We start from the raw sequence: 27007 nt of genomic DNA on the forward strand, positions 1-27007 counted from the left end.
GTTGGAACATGGCAAGAATAAGAATTAGAGCAATTTGAAGACTTTATAAGTAGAATTCAAACTATGTTCGAGAAAGTTCTAAAGTTTTGGGCACGACAGAAAAAGATAAATCTTTTTGTCCATTGATTGAAAAACCCTGAAATTGAGTTGAAGTTACTTCTTGAACATTTAAAATATGTCTTTTTAGGTGATTCCTCAATATTGCCGGTTATAATTTCCTTAAATTTAACTACATAAGAAGAAATAATTTTAATGAAAACGTTGAAGAATTATAAGAGAGCCTTTGGATGGATATTTGCTGATATTAAAAGAATCAGTCCTTCAATTTATATGCATATAATTCATATGGAAGAGAACTGCAAACCCAGGGTTGGTCGTCAAAGGAGATTGAATTCTGTTATGAAAGAAGTTGTTAAGAAAGAAATTTTAAAGTGGTTAAATGCTGAAATTATCTACACTATTTCAAATAGTACATGTGTTAGTCCAATTCACTGTGTTCTGAAGAAAGGAGTGACTGTGATTATGAATAAACATAATGAGTTAATACCAATAAGACAAGTCACAGGGTGACTGCACAGGGTGACTAATATGCATTAATTATAGAAAATTAAATCTTGTCACTAGGAAAAATCATTTTCCACTATCCTTTCTAGATCAAATGTTAGATAGACTAGCTGGGTGTATATACTTTTATTTTCTGGATGGAAATATTGGTTATTACCAAATACAAATAGCTCCTGAGGATCAAGAGAAAATAACTTTTACTAGTTCATATGGTACATTTGCTTTTAGAAGAATGCCATTTGGTTTATGTAATGCCCCTGATACATTTCAAAGATGTATGATAGCTATTTTCTATAATTTAATTGAGAAAGGAATTGAAGTTTTTATGGATGATTTTTTAATGTTTGAAACTTCATTTGAATCATGCTTAGAACATTTATTGAAAGTTCTTAAGCACTGGAAGAAACAAATTTATTCATTAATTGGGAAAAATGCCAATTTATGGTAGCAAAATGAATTGTTTTAAGACATCAGATATCAGAAAATGGTATCGAAGTAGACCCTACAAAAATTCAAGTGATCGTTAATTTACCTTACCCAATAAATGTGAGGGAAATTAGGAGTTTTTTAGGATATACTAGATTCTGCAGGCGATATATTAAAGACTTTTTAAAAACTATTAAGCCTTTATGCCATTTACTAGCCTCTATGTTGTTTACTTGAAAAAGATGTAATTTGTAGTTTTGATAAGGAGTGTCTAAAAGCTATTGAGCTATTAAAAGAAAAATTAGTCACTGCACCAATTATTGTTTCACCAGATTGGGAAAAACTTTTTGAATTAATGTGTGATGCAAGTGATTATCCTATTGGAGCTGTTTTAGGATAAAAGCATAATAAGATTTTCAAAGTAATTTACTATGCAATTTACTATGCTAGTAGAATTTACTATGCTAGTAGAACTCTTAATGAAGCTCAAATTAATTATATCGGAACTAAGAAAGAGTTATTAGCAATAATATATGCTTTTGATAAATTCAAATCGTACTTAATTGGAACCAAATGTGTTGTGTATTAAACTTTAAAATATCAAAATTCGTGCACTAGCGCCAAATTTTCAAAACCTCATGCTTAAGTGCTGAACAACTCGAGAGGTAGGCACCTAAGCGACAAACCAGTCGCGTTTAAGCGCCGGTTCACTTAAACCGGTTCACAAACGGTAAAAATAAAAATTAAACCCAACAACACCTTTTTTACTCCCTCATCATCGTCCTCTTCGTTTGAGTTCATGATTTAGGAGTTAGGGCTTCTTTTATAGTGGAAATTTCTTGGTGGATTCAAGCCAAATGTGCTAGATTTGATCTTCTTGAGGTAAGAGCTTCACTTCCATGCAAAAATTTTTTTTTTTCATTATGTATTTTGAGCACATTAAGGATTTGACTGAAAACACTATTCATGGTGGAAAATTGAGAAAAACCTATTGAAAATACATAGAAATGATAGTTTAAGCTTTTAGAAGTTGAGTTTAGTGATTTAGTCTTGAATTTATGACTTACTATGAATTTTATGTGATTTTTAGAAATGGCCCCAAGAATGAAGAGGAGTAAAGGGAAGTCTCATTTCAATTCGAGCAAGTTTGTTAGCAAGAAAGCTCAGGACAGGTATAGTGATGCACTGCAGTCAAGAAAAATGATTCCTGAGAGATGTTTTAAAAGTCCAGGAGTTCAGGTGGAGCAGTGGAAGATTTGATTTCTCGCCGACAGTGGGAACGATTTTACTATTTTTTTGTTGTAGCTGTGATTTCTGTTTTTCAGAAGTTTTATGCTAATATCTCTGAAACTGAAGAAGATCGGGTCATGGTTGGAAGAAAATTAGTGCTAAACAACCACCTCAGCGAAGTAACTCAAGATAGAGTTACCTTGAACTTTTTCATTCAACAGTTCAAGCCGATTAACATTGGATCTCTGATTTATCAGACAATCTATAGCTGCCACTACTGCAGGTTTGAGATTTGCATCCTTGATCTTTTCCTTATATGAGCAAACATGTGTTAGATTCGATAGTTGGGAGGAGATACTGCAGCCTCTAAAGCCCATCACAAGTGTTAATGTGAAGTCTTATCCACAACATTCGATCTTTGGCTGGAGAGGAGGATTTTCTAGAAGTTTAGGTGCCTCTACTTCTCATGCTTCTACCTCATGTGCATCCACATCACAAGGTCAAGCTTCTAGTTTTAATTCGTAGTCACACTTATTGCAAAGGATGTTAGATAACATCAATTATACTACAGACAAAGTATGAAATTTAAAGAATTTAATTGATCATATAGATGGTTATATGAGAAGACATAGTGATTATGAGGAGAAAATTTAATCATCTTTCTAAAACCTTATGAGGGGTGATCAAAGTGTAGTTTTTTACTTCATATCCACAATATCCATCATATGAGCTTATTACCTTTTGGGATAGCAATGATAGTGATGATGATGAGGAGGAGGAGGATTAAGTTGTGTAGTTTAGTTTTTTTATATTGTGAACTTTATGTGGTACTGTTAAATTGCACTGTTAACTTGTTTTGTGTTGTACTTATTGAGACTGCTACTTTGTTTGTATTTTGTTCTATTAGACATTGTTGTGATATATTTATATTATTGCGAGTGGTTATATTTTGCTTTTGTGGAAGTGATTGTGATAACTATGCTGTCTAGTGTGTTTTGTTAGTTTGTGTTGAACTTAATTCTAAATTTTAGGAAGGTTTAGAATATTACTAACTTTCACTTAGAACTTCATGTTTAAAATTTTCAATTTACCACCATGTATTTCTTTATGTTGCAGTTGTGAATTTATGTTAGTGTGTTTGTTTGTTTTATGTTATCCTCCACTGCATAGAAGTCTAATGAATCTCTATATATTGAAATTAAATTAAAATTTGATCAATTAATTTTTACTCATGTTTTTAGTTTTTGTACTTGTATATTTAGCATATAAAAGTTCCTGCAAGCATGTTATTTTTAGTTTTCATTCTTGCCTATACATAAATATGATGCTAAAATGTTTTATCTTATTAAAAATTTAAGTTTGGGGGGATGAAAAATTTTGTAAAGCTTAAAGTTTATTTGTCTCAAATGTACTACAAATAAATTTGATTTTGATTTGAAAAAAAATGATTATGTATATGAAGTTAAATTAGGGAAGTAAAATTTTGAATATAGAAATGAGTAAGCGAATTTAGTTGAAACCTATAGTAATGAAGAAAAGCTTAAAGTTAAAAATTTTTAGTGTAGAAATGATAAATATTGTGTAATTATCTTCAGTAAAAAAAATTATTTTTGAAAATTTTAGAAGGGTTAAACTTTTTTTTTTCAATGTTTAAATTTCTTTTATTAAAAATAATTTTCAAAACTATTATTATATTTGTAAGTAAAAGATTTATATTAGAACTTTTCTTTAAGAAATGAGGAGTGGAATTTAAAATCATTAAAGGCCTATTCAAATATAGTAATCATCACCTGAAAAAAAAAAGAAAAAAAAAAGAAAAAGAAGAATAAAAAGAAGATGAAAAAGAAAGTTGAAGAAGGGAGGAGAAGCTTAAGGATTAGTGCCTAATAAAAAATTGGATTCACATCTAATATTTTTATAGTATAAGACTTGAGAAACTCTAAAGCTTAAGGATATAATATTGTAAGTACAATTATTCTTAATAAAAAATTTTAAGTGGAGAAGATTAAATGTCTAAACTCTATATTTGGAAAATTTACAAATATTTTTGAACTAGATAGAAACTCATATTGTCAGACTTCTTTGCATTAAAAAATTTCTAAACTCTAAGTTGGTCTCATATACTAATGTTTTTTTTTCTAAATTGGACTACTATATTTCTACATCAAAATTTTAGAGTATTATACAGAAAATCAGACACGAAAATACATTGAATTGGCTTTTGAAAGGAGGCAACTCTTGGAAGATTCAATGAATGTGGACAGATCTTGAAGAGACAGCAAGACACCTTTTGAAAAATTATAAAATAAGGACTTGGATTGGGTTGAAGAGTCTTCCACTATCGCAGCCCCCCTCTAGACACCGCCGACGCCTCTCTCTCTCTTAGATTAATTAGGATACATTTAGAGTGGACACTTTCAGAGAGAAGAAGAAGAGAGGAGTTGTAGTGTGTGAGTAGAGAGTATTGTAAGAGAAAGGAAGAGAAGAGAATCAAAGGAACTTCAAGAGTTTGGTGAAGAGGATGGAACTTCAAGAGTTTATAAGTTTTTATTTGAGATAAGTTTTTATCTTTGTGACTACATTTGGTTTTAATTTAGACTTTTTGTTTGTTTTCATTATTTTTACTTTTAAAGTTAAGTGTGATTGTGTTTCCTCCAAGAATTCTGAGTAGTTTTCTTTATCTTTTTTCTTAAAATGATAAGTGATTAAGTATTGGATGGAAGTTCTCTGAATTATTAATCTTTAATGTTGAAATAAGTTATAATGATCTTCAAATTTGTACTTTATTTACTTCTTGATTTGGCTAATTAAGATGTTAACATTTGTTGTGAGAACATGTAAGACCTGAGATGATATCATCTCAGTTAACTAATGATAAGAATGCAATTCATATGATTGAGTGCAAATAAATAGCAAAATAAACTTTGAAGGGTATAAAATAAGAGGACTTTAGAGTGGCAAGCTAAAGTCCCTAATTTAGTTTATAGTTTTAGGTTTTGATACGAGATGATATCCTCCAGGTGGAGGGAGAAGAGGGAACTCTAGAGTGATAGATAGTATATTCCCTACCTAACCTGTCTTCAAGACTATTCAAACTTTAAATTAGTCAATGTTCTTTATAACATCTCTAGTAAGGGTAAATAATATTATTGCTCCTATTTGACATAACACAATTAGAATACTTCCACAACGGAATTTCTATACTTGTTACTAATTCATGATAAGGAAAAATATATTTTATCTTCATCTTACCCTTCATCTTACAAATATCTAGTTAAGTTTAGTTAGTTGTTTACTTTACTTTCAATTATTAAAAATTCCAAAAAGAATCGAGTTTCAATTCCTATTATAACATCTATAGTTTGAGTAAGAATATTTTACAAAGTAAATTTTGTTACCTAATTTCTTCTGATTTTAGTTCCATATTGTATTTTTTTCCCTATGGGCTCGATATTCAGGGCTTAATCAAATAATCTTATATTACTTAATAACGATACATATACTTGCGTTGTATCTCATATTTAAATATAATAATAGCATTATTATTTTCTTCAAGTCAAGTTTTTGGCAGCCATTGTGAAGTAAGAAATATAAGTAAGGAAAAAATTAAGATTATAATTATATACATCGTACTGTCATATAAAATTGAGATCATATATCTCATAGCTTATTTCAAAAGAGTTAGTCTCGATCAATTATCCAAATAAAATTTCCTCAATATTTGGGGGCCCTTGAGGATAACTTTCTACTTATTGGTCTAACTTCCTCGCAATATCTGCAACCCGAGAAGTTAACATAGTAAGCATATCTTCTTGAAAATTTGCTACCCTCTTGGGGTTTACTCTTTTAAAGCTATTAGCATTATAATCAAAATCTGAATATTCATTATACTGTTGATCCACCATTTTACATTAAATTCATTGAGTCTTTTTTGATTCATAATCCTCCTAAAAGCTCTGTCCAAATTTGGTCGCAAAATTCAAGGTCAGCAGCTCCTGAACTACACATACAAATTTAAAGACTTAATTCTTGATATTTTAAATTTTCCTTAAAATAAACACACAAAAACTCACTAGATAATAATACTATAATTTTCAAATCTAAGTTTTACAGGTTTAACTAAAATTCTCCTAAAGTTCTTGTCGTTGTTTTCCTGGTAACGTCGCCAAAAACTTGACCCGACCCGTAATTACACAATAATTTAGCTTCCAAAATATGACAAAAAACTTGACCTACTTTATATTCCAAAATATGACAAAAAACTTGACCAAAAAACTTGACCTACTTTATATTCAGTGGCTAGTGTGCAAAATCAAAATTTTATAAAATATAAAAAATAATTCACAGTAGGGGTTTTACGCAACCGTACGTATCATTTCAAGTAATATAGAGCTTTCTTTAAAAGCCCCAGTAATAATCCCACAGAGAAACTAGGTAAGAAATTCCTTAAGTTAATTTTAGTCTACTACTATTAGGTGTTAATTGGAATTTTGATTAAAGTGGCTTTTAGCTACTCATAAATGAAAGTGTTAAATCTAAGATCTAACAACTACTCCTAAATGAAAATATTAAATCTAATATTAAATTGAAAATATTAAATCTAAAGATAACATTTTCTGGACGAATGAGTTTGGAGAATTTTGAGATGTTAAAAACTACTGTTCTTTTGTAGTGAACTAGATAATGTTTAGGAATGAGATGCATAGAATTCAACATCGCTAATGACAATAGAAGCAAAATTGATAGGAATCTAGCATGTCATCCTAGAAACAACTAATTTACACCCATTAAAAATATTTCCTTATTATTGCATTCAACTAAATTAAATATTGTAATGTGTCAAATAGGAGCATACTTATTCTTTTTCCTCTTTATGAGCGACAAAGAACATTGGTTAATCTAGAGTTTGGTCTCTAAATCTGTGGTTAGGCTGGGAAGATACTGACTCTCATTTCAGAGTTCCCACGTTCCCCTTATCTTGCTTTAATTTACAAATATTTGGACCAAATTGGTGATTTTAGTTAGTCGCCTTAAAATCATCAATTTTACGCCCATCAAAGTTTATTTCCCTATTTATTTGCATTCAACCCCATGAAATATATTCTAATCTATGAAATTAAATGTGGTTCCACTTTATTGAGAATTACAACGCCCTCTCGAATCTTAATGCAATTACAATAAGTTTCAACATTACAATGGACCTAAATTGCAATGTAAATGAAGTTCCAATAAAAACCATCACATTGATAATCAAAACCTATTATAACATGCATCATAAAATCCTAAACATGAATCATACTCATTGCAAAAAAAAATTAAAAAGAAAACAATGACATAATCTTCTCATACCAGTGTTTCCTAATAAAAAGAAAGAGCAAGAAAAACTACTCACAAAGCAAGATGAAAACATAACGAAAAACTTCATTACATAAAAAAAAAATCCATTAGATAAGTGTTTACAAAATCATATGAAAATAAAGTACACATAACTTAGTTTTTTCCTCTTGAAAGAAAGATGAAGATCTCTCCCACAAAATCTCCTGCTAATCCATGCACCGCTAGTACAATTCCTTAATTTTTCTCTCAAAATCCCCTCTCCAATCTCTCCAGAAAAGCTAAAAATCTACATTTTTACTCCCAAACATTCCTCTTTATTTTTACTCTCAAGCATTCTTCTTGATTCTCCCGCCAAAACTCTCTCTAAAAATCCCCCTCTAGACTCTTCATGTGGGGTGTCAAGCCCCTCTTTTTAAAGAGACCCAAAACACATCCTTTTCTTAAGTGACACACCTCTTCACTCCAAGAGACACAGACACACCATTTAATCCAAAAGCTTTTCCAAGTGTCTAGATTCATTGAACCACCCCATGGGGTGTGCAAGTTGTTTAGAATCTTCCATAACATCCCAACATAGCTCGAAATTGTAAAAAATCTGCCCTTTAACCGTTTCTGGCACCTAGGTACTGTCTTCTCTGTCTTTTGGTGCTTAGGCGCCACCCTACAGGCAGCTCCACCGTTTTGCCCCGTTTCACTCAGTTTTAGCTCCGTTTCAGTTTCGTTTCATTCCAAATTGTTATACCTATAAAATAAGCATGAAAATAATCTTTTTTTAAGTGTAATTTCATTACAAAACATGTGATAAATTTAAAGGAGATTAAACATAGAAAGAAATCAAAATGTGTCAGGTCAGAATTTTCTTCTTTCTCGTTTTGGCTCCAAATTGTACAGTTTTTCGTTTATTTTCTCCAAAAGTCTATTTCTTGTACATGAAACCAAAAACATGCAACATATATATATATATATTATATAATTTCTAGGCGTATCATCCACCTTGATTCAAACCCCAAATTGAGCCCATCCTATGTGGCTAACCCTTATTGGTCATTGGTGCCGCTTAGCTATAAATCTCCCTCTCACGGCCAAGCATGGAAAAAGAGGAAATTGCTTGAGGAGACTCTTCCAAAATCACTCCAGAGCTTCTCCTATCCTCACTGAGTTCAAATCCACTGTCCTTAACCGCCCATTCCTACTGTCTAAGATCAATTTTTTCTGAAATCCAAGGCAGTTTTTTTGTGATTCCATAAACCTCCACCAGTCTTCAAATTTCTTTGCTTCTGAGCTTCCCCAGAGCATAAGGAGATGTTCCCAAGTAAAAGCCCCATCCTTTGAGCTCTCAACACTAGACCTAGATCAAGGCCGCACAACTTGCTGATCGAACTCATACCTTGGCCCCATACTAGAGGAATGTGACGCTTTGAGCACGTTTGTGGGACTCCAATGATTCTTTTACAACCAACCATGAGGCCTCACCTCTTGGGCAAATGTATAACTCAAAATCTATTGGAAAAAAGATCTTAGAGAATTACTTTGGTCAAAAAAGAAATTTTTTGAAAAATAATGATGAGTAAGAAAATGTTTTCTATCTCTCAAAAGAAACTTTTCTTGGACCATACATCATAACTCATCATGTATAAGTTGATAAGGGGTGCTACCAAGATGATGTTGGATGAATATGTAGAACTAGCATTGTTAAGGTGATCTTGGTGGTGGAGGAATTCTTGTGTGAGGGTGAGGAGGATCCGTGTAGTTTTTCTCAAGTTGGGCACTCCAATTGATTATCAACCTTGAGGTAGGAAAACCCCCTCTCATTGTGCTAAAATTGGGCTTCAAACCTAATGTAAGATCAATAGAATCTCATTTTTGGACTCCTCTATCATACATATCCAATCTTCAAAGGATGGATTGGATTCAACTTCACTAGCAGGGTAATATCTCTTAGGAAGGAAAAACCATATTCTTAGTATCATTGGTTTTGAAATTATTCTTTAGAATTGTGACTTTAAAGCAAATGATTATGGGTAACACACATGTTGACTATTGATCTAGCGTTCACAGGGCTTTGAGAGGTAGGATTGCTCTTTTCAAAGTTGGCGACAAACTAATATGTAAAAAAAATTTGCATCGACAAAGTTTTTGCATTTATTATTTCAGTTTTGCATAAATATTTAGCACACACATAAATAAAAGAAGAATTAGAAGATGAAGCACTACATTTTTTATATGTAATTTCTTAAAAAAAATTTACAAGACATAGCCTAGTTGAAATGATTCCATTATGTAAATGTAAGTTATAATTTAACTTTTCTTTTGAATAGGAGTAGTTGAGTGTGAAATGTCAACTTCATTTTTTTTTTAGATAACAAAAAATAATTGAGAGGTGGTGTCGATCGATTTGCTACAACGGTGGCTTGATAATGGGGGTTAAGCGACCATGATTAGATGATGATAGACGATGTTGATATGGTGATATGGTGATGATGTTTTGATATCATTAATGGTCCGGTGGCAATGACAATGATTCAATGCAATGTTAAAATCAAGATCAATGATTGTGGTAGGTGGCAACTACATTTGGTAGCAAAAGTGATCCAATGGTGGTGGTCCGACAGTGGTGAAAGTTGGGCAACAATTTTTCAGCATTAATGACGGTGATTGGGCATTTGTGGTCTTGCGGTGCAACAACGAGCGAGGGATGGTGATTTTATGATGATGGATGGGTGGAGCATATAAATCTTTAATATTGTAGAGCTCATGTGAGCCTTATCCTCTAAATTTTGTCGCCCTCTTATGAGAGAGTAATGATCTATTTATAGATTTTAATTGTGACATTCTTCATAAATACCATATAAATTTATACTAATCAGTCAGATGACTCACAAAGATTCCCTGAATTGCACGTGTATCTTGAGTATTTTAATAATGTTAGAATTGAATAACTTTGGTCTCATTGAATTATTTTCATCGAAATACCTAATCTAATTATAGATCATTTGGTTATTCAGTTAATAATCCTAAAATTTTCTATTATACTAGAGTGTATAATTTGAGCTCACTTAGACTCAATTCAAGTCATTTTTGATATCAATTAGTTAGTTTCATTGAGATGTTCAATTTAATTATAAATTTATTAAAAATTGAGTGTATATAGCTTAATTTAGTTATAGAATTTTTGCAATTTTAAGATTCATCACTGTTCATGTCTAACCAAAGATAATTTTTTGGTGATATAATCATTAGTTTAGATAAAATCTAAAAATAGAAAAAAAAATCCAAGAAAACCATATATTTGCACATTGATATCCCTTTTATTGCACATACAATTCTCATGGTAGTTTTATCAATTCACATTGAAGGCGAAGCTTTGCCTTATTTACTTATATTTACTACTTAATAGTTGACGCATTTTTAAGGAAGTTTCGATTAAAGTCCATCCCATTTCCGCCAAACTAAATTAAAAATGGGTCGAATGCGTCCGCATGAGCAAATGGGGCGGTGGGGGGAGGTTTGAATTGAATTAAAGCAGTAGCCATTTTTGGTACAGGAGCAGTCCAGGGGAGTAGGGGTTATTTAGGTTTTATCATTAGGGTTTTAGCAGTCTTCGTCTTTTGGAGTGTGCAGCAGAGCAGTGAGTGAGAGAGGGAGAGAATGAGTGCGATGGAGAAGGAAGTTGCGGGATTGACTTTGGATGCTTCTGTGAAGAACCCAAGGTGCTTCATGGACGTCAGCATTGGTGGAGAGCTGGAAGGGAGGATCGTGATAGAGCTCTTTGCTGATGTGGTGCCGAAGACGGCCAAGAACTTTCTTTCACTCTGCACTGGTGAGAGGGGCATTGGCCCCAATACCGGCGTTCCTCTCCACTTTAAGGTTTTTTTTTTTTTCATGCCTTTTATTTCCTATCCTTGAGTTTGCGATCAGATATAGTTTCTTGGTTTATTTTATTTTGACCTTGATGAGATAGGGATACTTAGATTATGGTTTATTTTTCATCGTTTTCAAATCTTGTTGACTGACTGCTGTTTTTCCTTCGCTATGGTTCTATGGCACATTTTTAACATCATATTTTATTATTCCGATGCCCTGATTTGGTATGACTTTTATATTTTTTGCTTACTTTCTTTACATTGGTGTGTTGCTCATGCTCGTTGTTAAGAATTGAAATCATAGCGGGGTTTTAAACCATTATCACAACATTGTGAGGTTAATTCTTGTGACACTGTTAGGGAGAGTTAATTTTACTTGACTCGAGAATTACTTGTTCATGTTTAAGTTTTAAATGCATGCATTAATGTCCAGACACCAAATGCGGAACAGTTGGATTCAATGTTTTTCTTTCACGCTCTGTTGCCAAACAAATTTTTTACATTTTTGTGTTCAGTGTTAGCCTTAATCCTCTTCCTTGTACCCATTTCAGGGAGTTAAATTGGCTTGCTATGACATAGACTGATTAATGACTTGTATATGCATTTCAGTGAGTGTTAGGTCTTAATCCTCTTCCTTGTACGCTGTTCAGGGAGTTAAATTGGCTTCCTATGGCATGGACTAATTAATGGCTTGTTTATGCAATTGAGTGAAGAATGATAAATAACACCTAAAATCCATAGTTATGTCTTTTTTTGTTTTTTTTTACATTTTATTTTCATTAATAGTTGGTGGTATTTTGGTATATTTTTTTTACAGGGTTCACGTTTTCATCGTGTAATCAAAGGTTTTATGGTTCAAGGTGGAGATATTTCTGCTGGTGATGGAACTGGTGGAGAATCCATCTATGGTTTGAAATTTGAGGATGAAAACTTTGAGTTAAAACATCAAAAGAAAGGCATACTATCAATGGCAAATTCTGGGCCAAACACTAATGGATCACAATTCTTTATTACTACTACCCGAACACCTCATCTTGATGGAAAACACGTAGTATTTGGGAAGGTATTGAAAGGCATGGGAGTAGTTCGCTCGATTGAACATACCCATGTTGGTGATGGTGATTGTCCAATTGTTGATGTTATAATTTCTGACTGTGGAGAACTTCCTGAAGGGGTTGAGGATGGAGCTATAAATTTCTTCAAAGATGGTGACATGTATCCAGATTGGCCTGCTGATCTTGATGAGAAACATGATGAGGTTGCATGGTGGATAAATGCTGTGGATGCTACCAAATCTCTTGGGAATGAGTACTACAAGGTTTTTTTGTTTGATCTTGCCCTTAGCTTGAACTCTTACTCCTATTTTTCTTTTTTTTTATTATTTTGATTTTATTGATAAAGTAGTATACGACTATTTTCTTTAATGAATGTTTGTTTCCTCTCTTTGATGAGGTTTCTTTAGTTTAATGATGTAAATTACTTGAAATGCTTTTTGAGATATTTGACTGCTTGTTATATTAAATATGTCATAGCAGAAAATGCTTTTTCTCAGATTTGTTTGTGCTTACAGTTTTTACGTTACGTTGTCATATTACTGATTATGTACTGATAAATTGCATATTTATGCAGAAAGAGGATTATAAGATGGCTGTTAGAAAATATCGCAAGGCTTTGCGTTACTTGGATGTCTGTTGGGAGAAGGAAGAAATTGATGAAGGCAGGCTGTTTGTTTTATATATCTTTTTTTACTGGGGAATCTTTGAATTATTTTAATATAACATTTATTTTCTTATGTTTTGATGATTTCTAGAAAAGAATGCATTCTTGCGGAAGACAAAATCAGTGATTCTCACTAACAGTTCTGTAAGTTTCTTTTCTACAATCTTTGAACTCATTACTAAAATTTAATTTTATGTGCTTAATCGCGAAGTAAATATTTGTGCAAAAATCTGAATTTGATGATGGGTGGGAATATTTCATTGTGATGTCAATAAACGAATTATCCATCACCATTTGATTTAGAAGTTGTGTGAAGACGATATCATGTCTAGTTTTTTTATTCTGTAGTTCTCACTTTAAGGTTTTTCATGAAGTCAAAAATTTGTGGAGACTTTACTAAATTGAGAACAAATGGGTAGCTAAATGTATACTGAAAAAGTGTTAGAACGAATTTCGTGGAGATCTGATGCCACAAACAGGACATAACATGTTAAATGAGAGCCTCAAAAGCTCAATTGTTCAATCAGAGGCATCATGATTAAGATTGATCAAGGCAAGTAAGCAGCTCGAACCTGAGCAGTTCAACCAGAAACGAAATGCAAGGGAATCCAAGCCATTCCCCATGATGAAACCAACCTAAGGAGGGAGTTAATCTCTCATGTCTACAATTATATCAGAGTCATCTAATAGTTTCCCCGAACATCATCAAGGATTAGTGAGACGAGTATCAACCATTCCTCAAGACCTCTTCGTCTATGAGTGACTACTTATCGGATTACAGTGGTTTATCTTGCTCTATATTCTAGCTTTGGCTTGCTGATAGGAGCTCCTTATTAGGGATTGAGCGTCAGCGACCGGACTTGACCCATCGATCGACACAATTTAGCTGATTGAGTCAATCTTGTGAACCCATTGCTAGTAAAAATTCAGTCAACCGACATCATTAAACCTAGTCGACCGATAGTCTACTGGACCAGGCAGATCGACTAGCCTCCTTAGCTTAGCCGACCAACACGCCTACCAATGGCTCACTAGTCCAGCCAACCGAGACTTAGAGTTGTCAGGCTTTAAGCCCCATATATGTGAAATACTTGTAATACTTTGTACAATTCCCACTAAAACAGGAGTACAAGTGTAACTTCACATATTGTACCCTCATTTATATATAAATATGAGATCATTTTATGAATAAATGATACATTTTTCTCTTAAATTACTGTTCATTACTGTGCATTTCTCTCTCTCTCTTCTGTCTTACACTCTATTCCTCAGGTGTGATTCACGGACAAATCAGAATTCAACATCCTTATTACTATGCATTTCTCTCTCTCTCTCTCTCTTCTGTCTTACACTCTATTCCTCGGGTGTGATTCACGGACAAATCAGAATTCAACATCCTAAAAGATGCAGCGAGCTTGGATCATGCCAACAATAAGAAGAGTAAGACAATGAGAAAACACTCAACAGAAACATCACAACTTAGAGTGCAATAGGGAGTTTGTATAGTAACATATCCAGGAGTTGAAGGATGAGATGATGAATGCCTTCAAGGTGGTGTTGGCTTGGAGAAGGGATCAGAACCCCCGACAAGAAGCACCAGCGCCACACTCGACGGGCAAAGGGTGCCATTGATTGAAGAAGTATCAAAGATTCCCAATACCTCGAAAGTGTTGGGTCTGCATTGATGGACATATAATGGTTTGGACGAATGAACCGAACTGAGGCACCACTTCAGCCAGAGAACTCTTTTTTTCGGTATATTTCTGAAGTTGATGCATTTGAGACATTCAATGTTTCTGCTTTAGAATTCAATGGGTTGGATTGATTCAACTGACCACATCGCTTCCTTTGAATCGATTTTCTGTTTGTTAAGGATCATAGAAATGTTAGTCACTTGTTTTTCACTATGCTGAGGGAGTTTGCCCTCTGGTGGTTTAATAAATTTCTAGAGAGAGTAATCACATTATTTACAAACTTCAAGCGGATGTTCATGGCACAATTTGTGAGCACTCGAAAGCCCCAAAAGAGTTCTCTGACTATGCCGCAGATCAGGCAGGGGCAGAGTGAAAGCTTACACTCATTCATTACTCAATTTCAGAAGGAGATGCTGGAGATACGAGACTTGAAACCTGTAACAACACATGCCACCTTATCTCAAGTACTGAAATAAGGATATTTTCGCTTCTCCTTGGCCCTTCAGCAACCAAAGATATTAGTTGACTTGTTGAGTTGACCAACAAATCTTGTCTCGGCTGAGGAGTACAATTCCATCACTACTTCCGTCAAAGCAGAATCCTCCACCTGTTGTTGCAGAAAAGGGCCCTAAGAATGATAGGTGGGGGTTGGGGGAAGATTTTCGTCCTTCCACCTGCCTGCAATATGAAGATAATTGGTAGCATTGATATAATAAGGTAGCTGACAGATGTTGCAACCAAGGGGTCAGGCTTGATACCCTGGCCAACGACCGCTCGTTACAGCGAGTGCCTGCCCGCTCATCATGAAGCTCCGAAGAAGACTCCATGGAGAGTCTCAGTGGTCAAGATAGTGAAGGCAATCCAGAACAAATAAAATTTTAAAAAGGCGCCGTTGATGAGAATTGAAGCTCTTATTTAGGAACCGCAAAAATTCTATTCATACCACAGAGATCATGACCACGATATGGAAGAATGCCGATACCTCTGGAGTTTGGTAAAAGAATTGATCATAGTTGAAAAACTCAAGGAGTTTGTGGCATCAGGAGCAACAACTCATAGAGAAGGAAAGGCTCCAGTGAAGGAAATTCCGGATGAATTGGTTCGAGTGATTGTCATTCACAATGATGGGGTGGTTACCAACAATCTTTAGAGGTGGAGATTTGCCTTTATGGGCCAGTCTGAAGAAGCTTTGGTTTGGAGAATTCTACGCATTTGCTTTTTCTTTAAAGCGGAACACATCAACCCATCATGTTTGCTGACGCAGATCTACCCCATAAGGGAAATTCTTATAACGACGCTATTATCATTACTTCCTTGATAATGAACTCTACCAGTTCAATAGCATTTTCGTCGACATTGAGAGGTTAATGAGCATTTATGTTTAAGTCGGTGACCGATAAAATGTGGCTTTAGGATGACCGATCAGACCACTTTATGGCTTCTCAGGCTTGAGAAAGCAAACCTTAGGAATAATTTCTCTCGCGGACCTGAGGAGAAGGTGAGAAACAATTCATTTATATAGAAGATTTTTTGGTTGTCGATTCATCACCAACTTACAATGCCATATTCATCTGACTCTTGCTCAACGTCTTCAAGGCTGTGTTCTCAACATACCACATTGTAGTAAAGTTCCCCGAAGATGGTGATGTCATCACTGCTTAGGGCAATCTGGCGGAGTTTTGGACTTGCTACCTTCAAGCAGTCAGAAGCGTGGAGCCGGAATCACTCAATCTTTAGAGCTAGCACGAAAGGGGTCTCAAGACTAGCGATGTCACCCACTAAATCCCTACGACCAAAGGAGAGCATGGTAAAATTTTTTTGATAATTAACAATTTTGATGCATGATTGAAAAATTTGTTGGTCCAAATCCACCGGGAGCATCGATACATCTATGTCTGGTTAGTTGTCGAGATGCCAAGAATATTGGTTGATGTTGCCTGTCATCGGTTGAACATCAATCTTACTGCCCGAACGATGAAGCAGAAGATGACTTCAAGTATCACCTTGGCCAAATCGATCTGCAAGGAGGTGCAGAAGATGCTGGAGGCTAGCTACATTTGAGAGGTGTGATATCCCACCTGGGTGTTCAACGTGGTGATGGTGTAGAAGACCAACGATAAATGGAAGATGTGCGTTGACTTCACCCATTTGAATTTTGCATGCATGAAGGATAACTACCTATTGTCAAGAATCTACGCGTTGGGGGACTCAGCTGTCAATCACTTCTTGATTAGTTTTTGGACGGGTTTTACCAAATTAAGATATTCCACCGATGCGGAGAAGATTGTTTTCATAACTAATGAGGGCGTGTTTTGTTACGATGGAATGCCCTTTGGGCTGAAAAAATGTAGGGACAACTTGCCAACGTCTCATGAATGCAATATTTTCTGAATAAAAAAGTAAAATTTTTGAAGTTTACATGGATAATATGTTGGTGAAAAATAAATCCACCGAACAACACGTAAGCGATCTAAAAGAAACATTCAAAACCCTTATAAAATATAATATGATATTGAATCCACACAAATGCACATTCGAGACCCCAATAGGAAATTTTATTGGCTATATCTTAACTCCTAAAGGAATCAAGGCTACTCTAAAAAAAATATAGGCATTGTTGGGCATGCCTTCCCCTTGGAATACCAAAGAAATTTAGAAGCTAGCTTGTTGGATTGCAGACCCGAGCTGATTCATTTCCAAGTAGCTGACAAATTTATGACATTCTTCAAAACTATAAATAAATCAAAGAAATTTGAGCGGTCAGATGAACAAGAGCAAACATTTAGGAAGCTAAAAGGCAATTTAGTGTTGCCATTATTTCTCCAAAGCCTGAAGCTGAACGAGGAACTCTCTGTAATTGGTGGTCGGGCCAAAAACTGTTAACTATATTTTTGGTCTGAGAGGGGTTGGGGAAGCAATTCCTAGTTTATTACACTAATCGAGACTGCTTAGGGCAAAAAGTTAGGTTTCCAGTTATGGTTTCCTAGTTTATTACACTAGTCGAGACTGCTGTCGGTCAACTTTTTCGATTGATTAGATTTATGAGAAGTTAACGTTTGATCTTATTGTGTCTGGTCGCAGACTCCGACCATATTTTCAAACTCATCCAGTTCAAGTCATTACCAACCATATTCTCAAATTTGTTCTTACTCCGGACCGTTCCATTTGGCTCTGTAAGCGGGCAATAGGACTCGGGCCGGACTGTTCCATTTGGCTCTGTAAGCGGGCAATAGGACTCGACGAATTTGACATCTCCAATGTGCCTTGAACTGCAATCAAAGCACAAGCAATAACAGACTTTTTGGCAGATTTTTTCGAGCAAGGTTAGCCTACCAAAGAAATAACTGCCAAGGGACAGACTTTGATGCTACACATTGACAGAGCTTCGAACCAGACAGGGTTGAGGCTCGGTCTTGCTCTCTGCCATTCGATCGAAGTTATTTTCGCTCTCCGCTCACAAATAATAAAGCCGAGCATGGGGCTCTGGTCATTGGGTCGTGCTTTGTTTATGAGATAGGCGCTTGATAACTCCAGGTGAAATCCGATTCACAACTAGTGGTGAACCAAGTGAACGGAGAATTCGAGGCTAGAGACAACATGATGGTCAAATAGTTGAGCAAGGCGAAAACGGAGATCTGGAAGTTTGCGAGCTTTAAGATTGAGCACTTTGGCAAAGAGGAAAATCAAGTGGTCAATGTCTTTTCTAATTGCACCTATGCTAGGGAAGAAACACCCAAAAGATTAGTCCGGTCGACTATTGAAGGACCTGAGGCGATGGAGTCAGAAATTGAATGATAGAGAAGGTGGATGGACCCCTACATCAATTATCTGGAGACCTGAAAGATATCGCAGGAAGTTGGCGAACTAAGAAGATTTAAATTCAAGGCTGCCTAGCATCTCTTGATCGAAGAGAAGCTTTTTTGAAAGTCTTTTACTTTGCTCTACCTATGTTGTTTAAGGGAGAACGAGAAGGAAGATGTTCTTAGAGAGATACACTTCAACAAATGTGGAAGTCATTCTAAAGGAAAAACTTCGACACATAGAGTGCAACAACAATGGTACTTCTGACAAAGACTCTTGAAAGATGCTGAAGACTTCTCCAAGAAATGCCAGCAGTACCAGAATTATGCATTACTGCAACACCTGCCGACGCATAAGCTACAACCAATCATCTGCTTGTGACCTCTTGCTGTCTGGGGAATTGGCATTATCGAACCCTTTCTACCATCTAATACAAGTTTTCACTAGTTGCTGTGAATTAATTTTTCAAGTGATCGATGCTAAGGTGCTTGCTTTGATTATTGTAGAAGTTGTTTGGAACTTCATCAGAATGGATCTTTTCTGTCGCTATGGGATGCCACTGATCCTCATTGCCAACAACGTGACACAATTCACTGATCAAAGTATGAGTGATTTCTATGAAACCCAGTGGACCGGCTTGAAATTCGCTTTTGTACACCATGCTCAGACTAATGGACAAGTTGAAGCCGCCATCACGCAATTCTAAATATGGCAAAGGAAAAAGTTGGAGCCAAAGGGAACAAGTTTGAGATCCTTTTGTCGGTCTTGTGGGCGGTTCGGATGACACCATTAACAACGTCTAGACAAATTCCATTGATGTTGTCTCACGGAAGGGAAGCCACGTTGTCGGTTGAGTATAATCACCACAACCAGAGAGTCGTGGTAGCCTTGTTGTTCAATGAAAAAAATCTAGTCGAGTGGCAGGAGGCAAATGACGGTGTAATGCTCACGCTAGATATGACAGAGGAGAAGCAGACATAATCAACCCTTCGATAGGAGAAAATAAAGAGGATGACCCGCTACTACAACAAGCACGTTTGTGAAAAGGCTTCACTTCAATAGATTTTGTAATGAAGAAAGCTGACCCAGCTGCACTTGGATAGGTGGTCGACAAAATGGATCAGACTTGGATCGTTCCATTCATCATCGATCAAAGTGTCGCCCCTGGAGATTATAAGCTAAAGGGTTACACAGGGAAATGAGTATCTCAATCATGGAGCGGAGATGACTTCAAAAAATTCTTCCCTTATAAAATTCTTGTATCATCATGAGAAAAAAATAATAAAAGTGCTTTATTTTAAAAAAAATCTTTTACTTTTTTTTTGTAAAATATTAAAAACATGATTTGGCTAACTATGAGTGTAAGCTTAGGTTCAAACTAACACTTGGGGAATTCAAGGAGTTTACGTGCATGGCTAATACTCGGGGAACTCAAGGAGTTTCTGTGCGCGGCCAATACTCGGGAAACTTGAATCCTTCAAAATCAACAACGACACAAGATGTCCGATCAAAAGAACCCTTCAAACTTGTTAATGATACAAGATGCCAGATCGGTAGAACCCTCTAAACCAATGACACTAGATGTCTGATCAGTAAAAATATCCAAAATGATCAACAACGATGCAAGACATCTGATTGACATTAGACATATAAATCGACCCTCAGTGCCCAGACATCAACAAAACCCATGTCCCTTAACTCTGCACAGGTCAAGTTTTGGAGATGGTTCCTTACTCATTAGCGCCAAGATCTGCAGCGAGTGACCCAAAAATCATTCAACAACGAGTCAACATTTACCTCGCTAAGGAGGCAATAAAATCCGTCTAATATGCTTGGCGAAAGGTGCAACCCGTTCTTGGCGACAATATACCTGATCTTGTGGGGGACACGGGAAGTGTTAGATTTGAGCCATGTGGTAAACACATCAGAGTCAACCAAAGGTCTATTCTGAAAATTAATTGACCAACCAACAAACATTCATCACAAAAAGTTTTCGTAATATAAAGAAAACACAGTAAGGTAAAATTTGCGAGGTAAAGGTATTAGCCGACCAATAAAACTTATATTTCATTTTTTTAAGCAAAAGATTACAAAAATTATTTTATATAAACCTGTGCCTTATAAAATGTTTAAAAAAGGTACAAGTAAAGGAAAATGAGGAGAATCAAGCATTCGAAGATCATTCATCATCCTTGGCACGTTCTTCTTCATCATCTTCTTAAAAACCTTCCGCCTCTTCGTCCTCTTCCAAATTAGAGAGAAGTGTTGCAAATTTTTAAAGATCCGACCACTTTAGGTCGACGAGATTGTTCTTCACAGACCACTCGATAGCTAGAGAGGCGCCAGTTTGAAGTTGTTGAGCAAGTTCATCTACATACTCTTGCTCGTCTTCATCAACACCATGATTTCCTTTATAGCTTGATTTTGCCGACAATATCTCAAAATGATCAAGAGCCTCTGACTGTCTCTATACCACAACTAGCTCCAAATGCCTCTCAGCTACAACCATCCTTGCTGTAACAATTAATTTTTCAAATTTAAGGCAAACCGCAAATTTTACATCATCAGATTTTAACCAAATCAATTTTATAAAATTTTATATATCAATTTGATCAATTGGATATATAACACTATGCATGAATTTTGAGCAGATGAGAAGATATAAAATGAGGAAGTTATAAGTTTGCTTAACATAATTAAATCCTAATTAAATTCCTTGATCCCACCTATCTATTATAGCCAATCGACCTTCTCGTACTTTTCTCGGCATGCTACGACTTGATTAGATCGAACGATTAGAAATTCCTTGGGATTGTGTTAAATGTTGCTATTCCTTCCCTCTTTGCTCGGCATAAGGGATCAGGCGAGGTCTGCGATCAGGCCATTGTAGCAGGTGGTATCAAGCTACAACAATGCGCATGACAGTGCCGCAGACAACATTTCAAGGCTCTAGGATGAATTTAATGAGTAGGAAACCCTCTTTCACGCAGTTTGAGACATTCATTTCCTTACGCTTTTGATTTGACATATGCCACGAAATAGTGTTTCCGACAGTTGTAACGGATACAAACATGTTTCGGAGGGACTAAATTAGTTTATGGGGTTACGTAAGGGCATTTTGCTCGAAATCACCAAAGTAAAGGGATAATTAAAGGAATAAGAAGAAGATGAAAAAAGAAAAAGCAGGAACGAAGAATGACTATTTATGCCGAGAAGTCCTTTTGTGGTAAGAATTTGTAAATGAATTGTGTTTGATTAAATCACGAGATAAACTACAATTTCTTGAAATCCTAAGTTGTTTACAAATTCTAGGTTGTTTGTATGAGACAACAAGCTTGAGGCGAGTACGTGGAAACTCATCGTAGGGCTGCTCTATTTTTTCATTTGAAATAATCTTATGTTAACTTAAGTAGAATAAATAATTGTAGATTTTTATGTGATTCTATTTTTAAACCGTTGCACTTAAAATTTTCTTTATTTTGTGAATGAATACCTGCATTGACTACATGAATGCAAACTTATTGTTCCTTACGATATATGTGATTTACTGTGCTCTGAATTTGATTAATATACTTATGAAATCATTGATTGTTGATATTCATTTGTTATGATTCATACATATGATATATGAAATGTCTGATGAATGTTTGTTACAAGAATTATGTTTTAAGAAATGTCACAAGTGATGTTAAAAATAGACTATTACATGAATATTTGCAAGTGTGAATGATAGAGATTGGTGGGTTTTCTGACTCTTGGTAGTCAAATGGTGATGAAAGTATGAGAAACTTTCGGATCAGATGATGGAATGTAGGAAAACATTGTTATCAGGGGCTATTGATCGCTTTTTCCTTATCCGCGACCCACTTCGGCTTAGATCGATCAAGAGCCATCGACTAGAAGTGAGAAACTGATATGCTTCAGAACTAAAATCAACGAGCAATCAACGGCGAAATGATAATAGATAGATGGAAAAACTCAAACGATGACTGCTTTTACAATAATCAAAGGAAAACAAGCAAAATATAATGATGATCTACTATTCGAGAGGTATATCATATCTCTCACAACCTTAGATGTCGTTAGGAATACCACAAGTAGAAAAAAATGCATCAACCAACTAAGCATGCATAAGAAAAAAAAAACCTTATCCCTTAGACACTAGTACATACTCCCCAAGAGTCCCTTTTAAATTTCCCTCGAAAAAAAACCTTATCCCTTAGACACTAATACATACTCCCCAAGAGTCCCTTTCAAATTTCCCCTAAACAAAACCCCCCCCCCATTAATTCCCTTTACTTCTGTACATGAACCGTGGCCTACAAGGCCCCACCCCAGCGTTGGGATTGCCCAGACCAGATCTAGGCTAGTCCGGCTAGCTTGATTTCTTCTGTCTGGTCTAGATTGGGACTGGTTCACGTAGCACGGGATTCCTCTCATGTGTATTTTGGGGTGACGGGAGTGATGAGATTCCTCTCGTGCATATCAGAAGCCTCACAAACAATTAGATGGTACCGATCAGCTGTCGGCTAGCTTGATTTCTTCTGTCCGGTCTAGATTGGGGCTGGTTCACGTAGCACGGGATTCCTCTCATGCGTATTTTGGGGTGACAGGAGTGATGAGATTCCTCTCGTGCATATCATAAGCCTCACAAACAATTAGATGGTACCGATCAGCTGTTTGGTAAAGGATTGAGTGCTCGAGTGATCTTAGAGATTTTGGGAGGTTCCAGGGCCATATAATCTCTGCGATGATGGAAGGGTAAACTGTCGTTGACTGATGCCAAAGAACCAGTCCGTCTTCGTATCTATCGTGATATACCACTCATCTGGGCTTCTCCACACCTTTGCTTCATTATTTTGAGAAGGGGGAGGTTGAATGTTTGGATCATCCACAAGATCCTTTCCTTCTCGACGAGGTATCTCTTCTCTGCGAGACGCTAGCTCAAGCTTCTGATCAGACTCAGACCCTGTCTCGGTCAGGGTGATTGGGGAAGAATGACTAGCCTCACCCCTTGTTTGTAAATTAATGAAGGATGGTTTAGCTGACCGAGGGGTTGTTGATCCTCTTCACGACGCGCGTCCGAAGTGCCAACACCTGATAGAGAAGATTTAGTATTCATCACGATGATCAGTGATTCACTGGTGGAAACTTGTTGAACAATAAAGTGGCTTAAGAGACAGAAACAACAAACTCCGCACCATCTGTGCTAGCTTCGACGTGGACAATCTCGGACATCAGTCGACTAACAACAACTTCAGCCTTAGGGCTAGAGACTACTATCACGTCTTTCTCTCGATGAACTTCTTGGGCATCTGAGGCCACCTAGAGTTCCTCGGTCATCGACCTCCATTTCTCCGACCAAAACTCCTGTTAAGAACCTGTGACTCGAGATATTGGAAGGTTGATAGGCGCTGACCCTCAATTATCGCTCCGTAAACTTTAAGATGACTGGGCAAAGACTTGACCTTTTTAATAAAATCTTCAAATAGAAGGACACGAATCCCCCAGCTACCATTGCATGAGTTGACTAGAAAGCACTTTTCCTAGTCTTTGTTCTTGCTCTTTATCCCCAACAGTTGGAATCTATAGCCGACCGAGAACTAAACGTATCCATCTCGACCAATCCGGAATGTAAACATATGGCTGAACAAGTCCATTGATTATATGATCTCCATCCTCCGATATAAAATCACGTACGTCATGATTGCTGCATTGGAGTTCGACAATAACTATGTAGAAATGACGTCGTACGAGTTGAAGATCGCTCAAATTTCTTGACAGTGGTAACCGCATGCCATATTTGAATTGATATCGATATAACTTAAGATTAGCCTTGGACTTGTTGGTTGCCCGAACTTGTTATTGCTTTCGACTTCTCGGAGCTAGACGACCGGATCGTAAACACAAGTTTCTTTGTGAAGTGTCACCTGGTACAAAGTCATGGTGGATGTCTCACTGGCTGGAATCAAGCCAAAGAGTTATGGAGAGAACTTAGGAGCCATTAGAAGAAAACAAAGAGAGAGGGAGAGAGTGCTTAGGGAAAACGAGAATGCCAAAGGTGAAGGGAATGGAACAGTCGTATGATGAAATGAACCCTTGACCCTATTTATAGCCGAGGAAGGAAGTTGAGGCAATGCAGGGGAAAGAGCGTCATTATCCACTCAAAACCGCACTGACAAAGAGTCACGCCGACACATAATTTGAGACAAAAAATAAAATTTTATTTCATGAACTAAAAATTACAAAATACAGATTAGAAGCTACACCAAGATAAAATATTTTATAGGTATATCACTCGCCGCTTCAACTAAGACATGCCCTCGCTGAAGTAGCCTCTTAAATAAAACTTCATCCACTAACTTAATGTGGTCCACCCGTCCTATGTCTGCTTGGACCCAAGACGCTGAAGATGCCTTCTGAATGGCTAGCAGCTTCGCATGAAATGCGGTCATTTCCTCGCGAGGGTAATCATCACTTCATGAGGGATGGCCATCTCTCTCTCCATCCAATCCACCTTCTCAACACAAGCTAGTAATCCACACATTTCCTCGGCTTGGGGAAGCCCTGTGGCTTGAGCAAAAGAATCCTCCATCTCTTGCAGATGGTGTGTTAGCGACACTGGGAGATTTGGGGTCAGTTGGTCGCCTACCCTTGAGCCTTGTTGGGGCTGCTTAGACGATTGGCTCCTTCGTCCTCGCCAAGGGACCGATTGTTTCTGTTCGGCCCTTGATCCACAACGGTCGTTAGCCCTGACAAATTCATACCAAGGTCCGCTTAAAGAGAATCGACGGTTTTGACCTCCGTAATTGGGTGGGTTGCACGAAAAGACATTATAAAGAATTTCAAAAAAAAAAAGTTAAAATTAGTCGAGCTAGATTGAAAATCCTTGTACCAAGGATCCCACTAGATAAATGACACCTCGCCCTTAGTAGCTTTTTCGTGCGCCATGGTTGGTAGCGGAGTATCGACAATCCCTTGTGCCCTAAGCGGCACCACTGTGTTGGTCACTCCCTGTATGACCCAATTGGCAGAGGGTTTGAGTTTCGGCGGGAAGCAAAACCACTGTGTTGGTCACTCCCTGTCTGCCCCCGACCTTTACTCGGCTATCCTTACGTTGGCCATTCCGAAGCCAATCAGATGATCCCACCCGTTCCTTTGGATCAGGCGTCTTCCTCTTCTTCGCTAAAACTTCTTCTTCCTCTTCTCTCCATTCGGTCGGGACTTTGGCTTCATCTCACTGAAGGCTTTGAGGTATGCTGCTCTGTCATAGAACCCGCCACCTCTCTGTTTACCATGGTGGCACTTGGAGTTCAGACAACCCAAGAAAGAAGAAGATGAGAAGGAGATGACGGGTATCTACCTTTCACATCCTATTTATAAAAACGTTGGACACGAAACACAAAGTTTAATTATTGAATTATTGAATTGTCATAAATAAGATTTATTTTTTGCATTAAATTCTCTTATTTTTATCGCAACACTACTTCCAAAAAGTAAGATAATCAAATAACTAAATATGTAAATGAATAAAGTGTCAGCACAAATCTCGAGGTGATAAGGCACGTCAAAGGAGTGCTCACCAATAGGAGACTTGGAAGCCCAAGACAACTGAGTGGCTCGAACTTGAGTAGTTTAACCGGAAATGAAATGCAAGGGAATTCCAAGCCATTCCCAACAATGAAACCAACCCAAGAGGAAGCCTAATCACTCAGGTATTGTAATTTTATCGGAGGCATCCAATTGTCTCCCCGAACATCATCGAGGACTAGTGAGACCAATATCATCCATTCCTCAAGATGTCTTCGTCTAAGGGTAGTTATCTATCAGATTATAGTGATTTTCCTTATGCATGAAAGCTTAGCTCTGCCCTATTGATAGGAGCTCCTTATTAGGGTTCGAGGGTCATCGAGCGTTAGGGCAATCAGAATTTGGACCTCCACGTATGTAAAATACGCATAATACCCTTTACAATTCCCACTAAAGCAGGAACACAAATGTAACTTCACATATTATACCCATTTTTCTATAAATAGGGGATTATTCTATGATTTAAGGGTTACATAATTATCTTAAATTGCTGTTGATTACTCCTCTCTCTCTCTCTCTCTCGTCTTTCACTCTATTCCTTGGGTGTGATTCACGGACAAATTAAGATTCAACACTAAAGAATGCTTCTCGATGTAGAAGTTTTAATATGATCTGCTTTTAACTGGTAGTGTAGCATGGAGATTTTCTTATGTTGTGCAAAGCAATGTAGTTTTATCTGTTGGTAGCACTGAGCGATAACAGGGTGTTGGTCCTTATTCTATTTTTGTATTTAATGAAGCTTGGTGAATTGATTGTTCGAGTAACTTCCCTTGTATGTTGGAT

General features: G+C 36.5%; 1 protein-coding gene across 1 annotated transcript in view; it reads left to right on the forward strand.

The window, feature by feature from the left end:
• Nucleotides 1-10976: 10976 nt before the first annotated feature.
• The window catches only part of LOC110031898 (peptidyl-prolyl cis-trans isomerase CYP40), a gene marked incomplete in the record, with an annotated part of 31105 nt that continues 15074 nt past the window's right edge, over nucleotides 10977-27007 (forward strand). The window contains 4 exon segments of the mRNA XM_020735323.1: nucleotides 10977-11424; nucleotides 12238-12738; nucleotides 13050-13137; nucleotides 13231-13283. Coding sequence (XP_020590982.1) covers nucleotides 11206-11424; nucleotides 12238-12738; nucleotides 13050-13137; nucleotides 13231-13283 — 861 coding nt within the window.

The sequence above is a fragment of the Phalaenopsis equestris genome, unplaced genomic scaffold (assembly GCF_001263595.1).
Source record: "Phalaenopsis equestris unplaced genomic scaffold, ASM126359v1 Scaffold000862, whole genome shotgun sequence".
Lineage (NCBI taxonomy): Eukaryota > Viridiplantae > Streptophyta > Magnoliopsida > Asparagales > Orchidaceae > Phalaenopsis > Phalaenopsis equestris.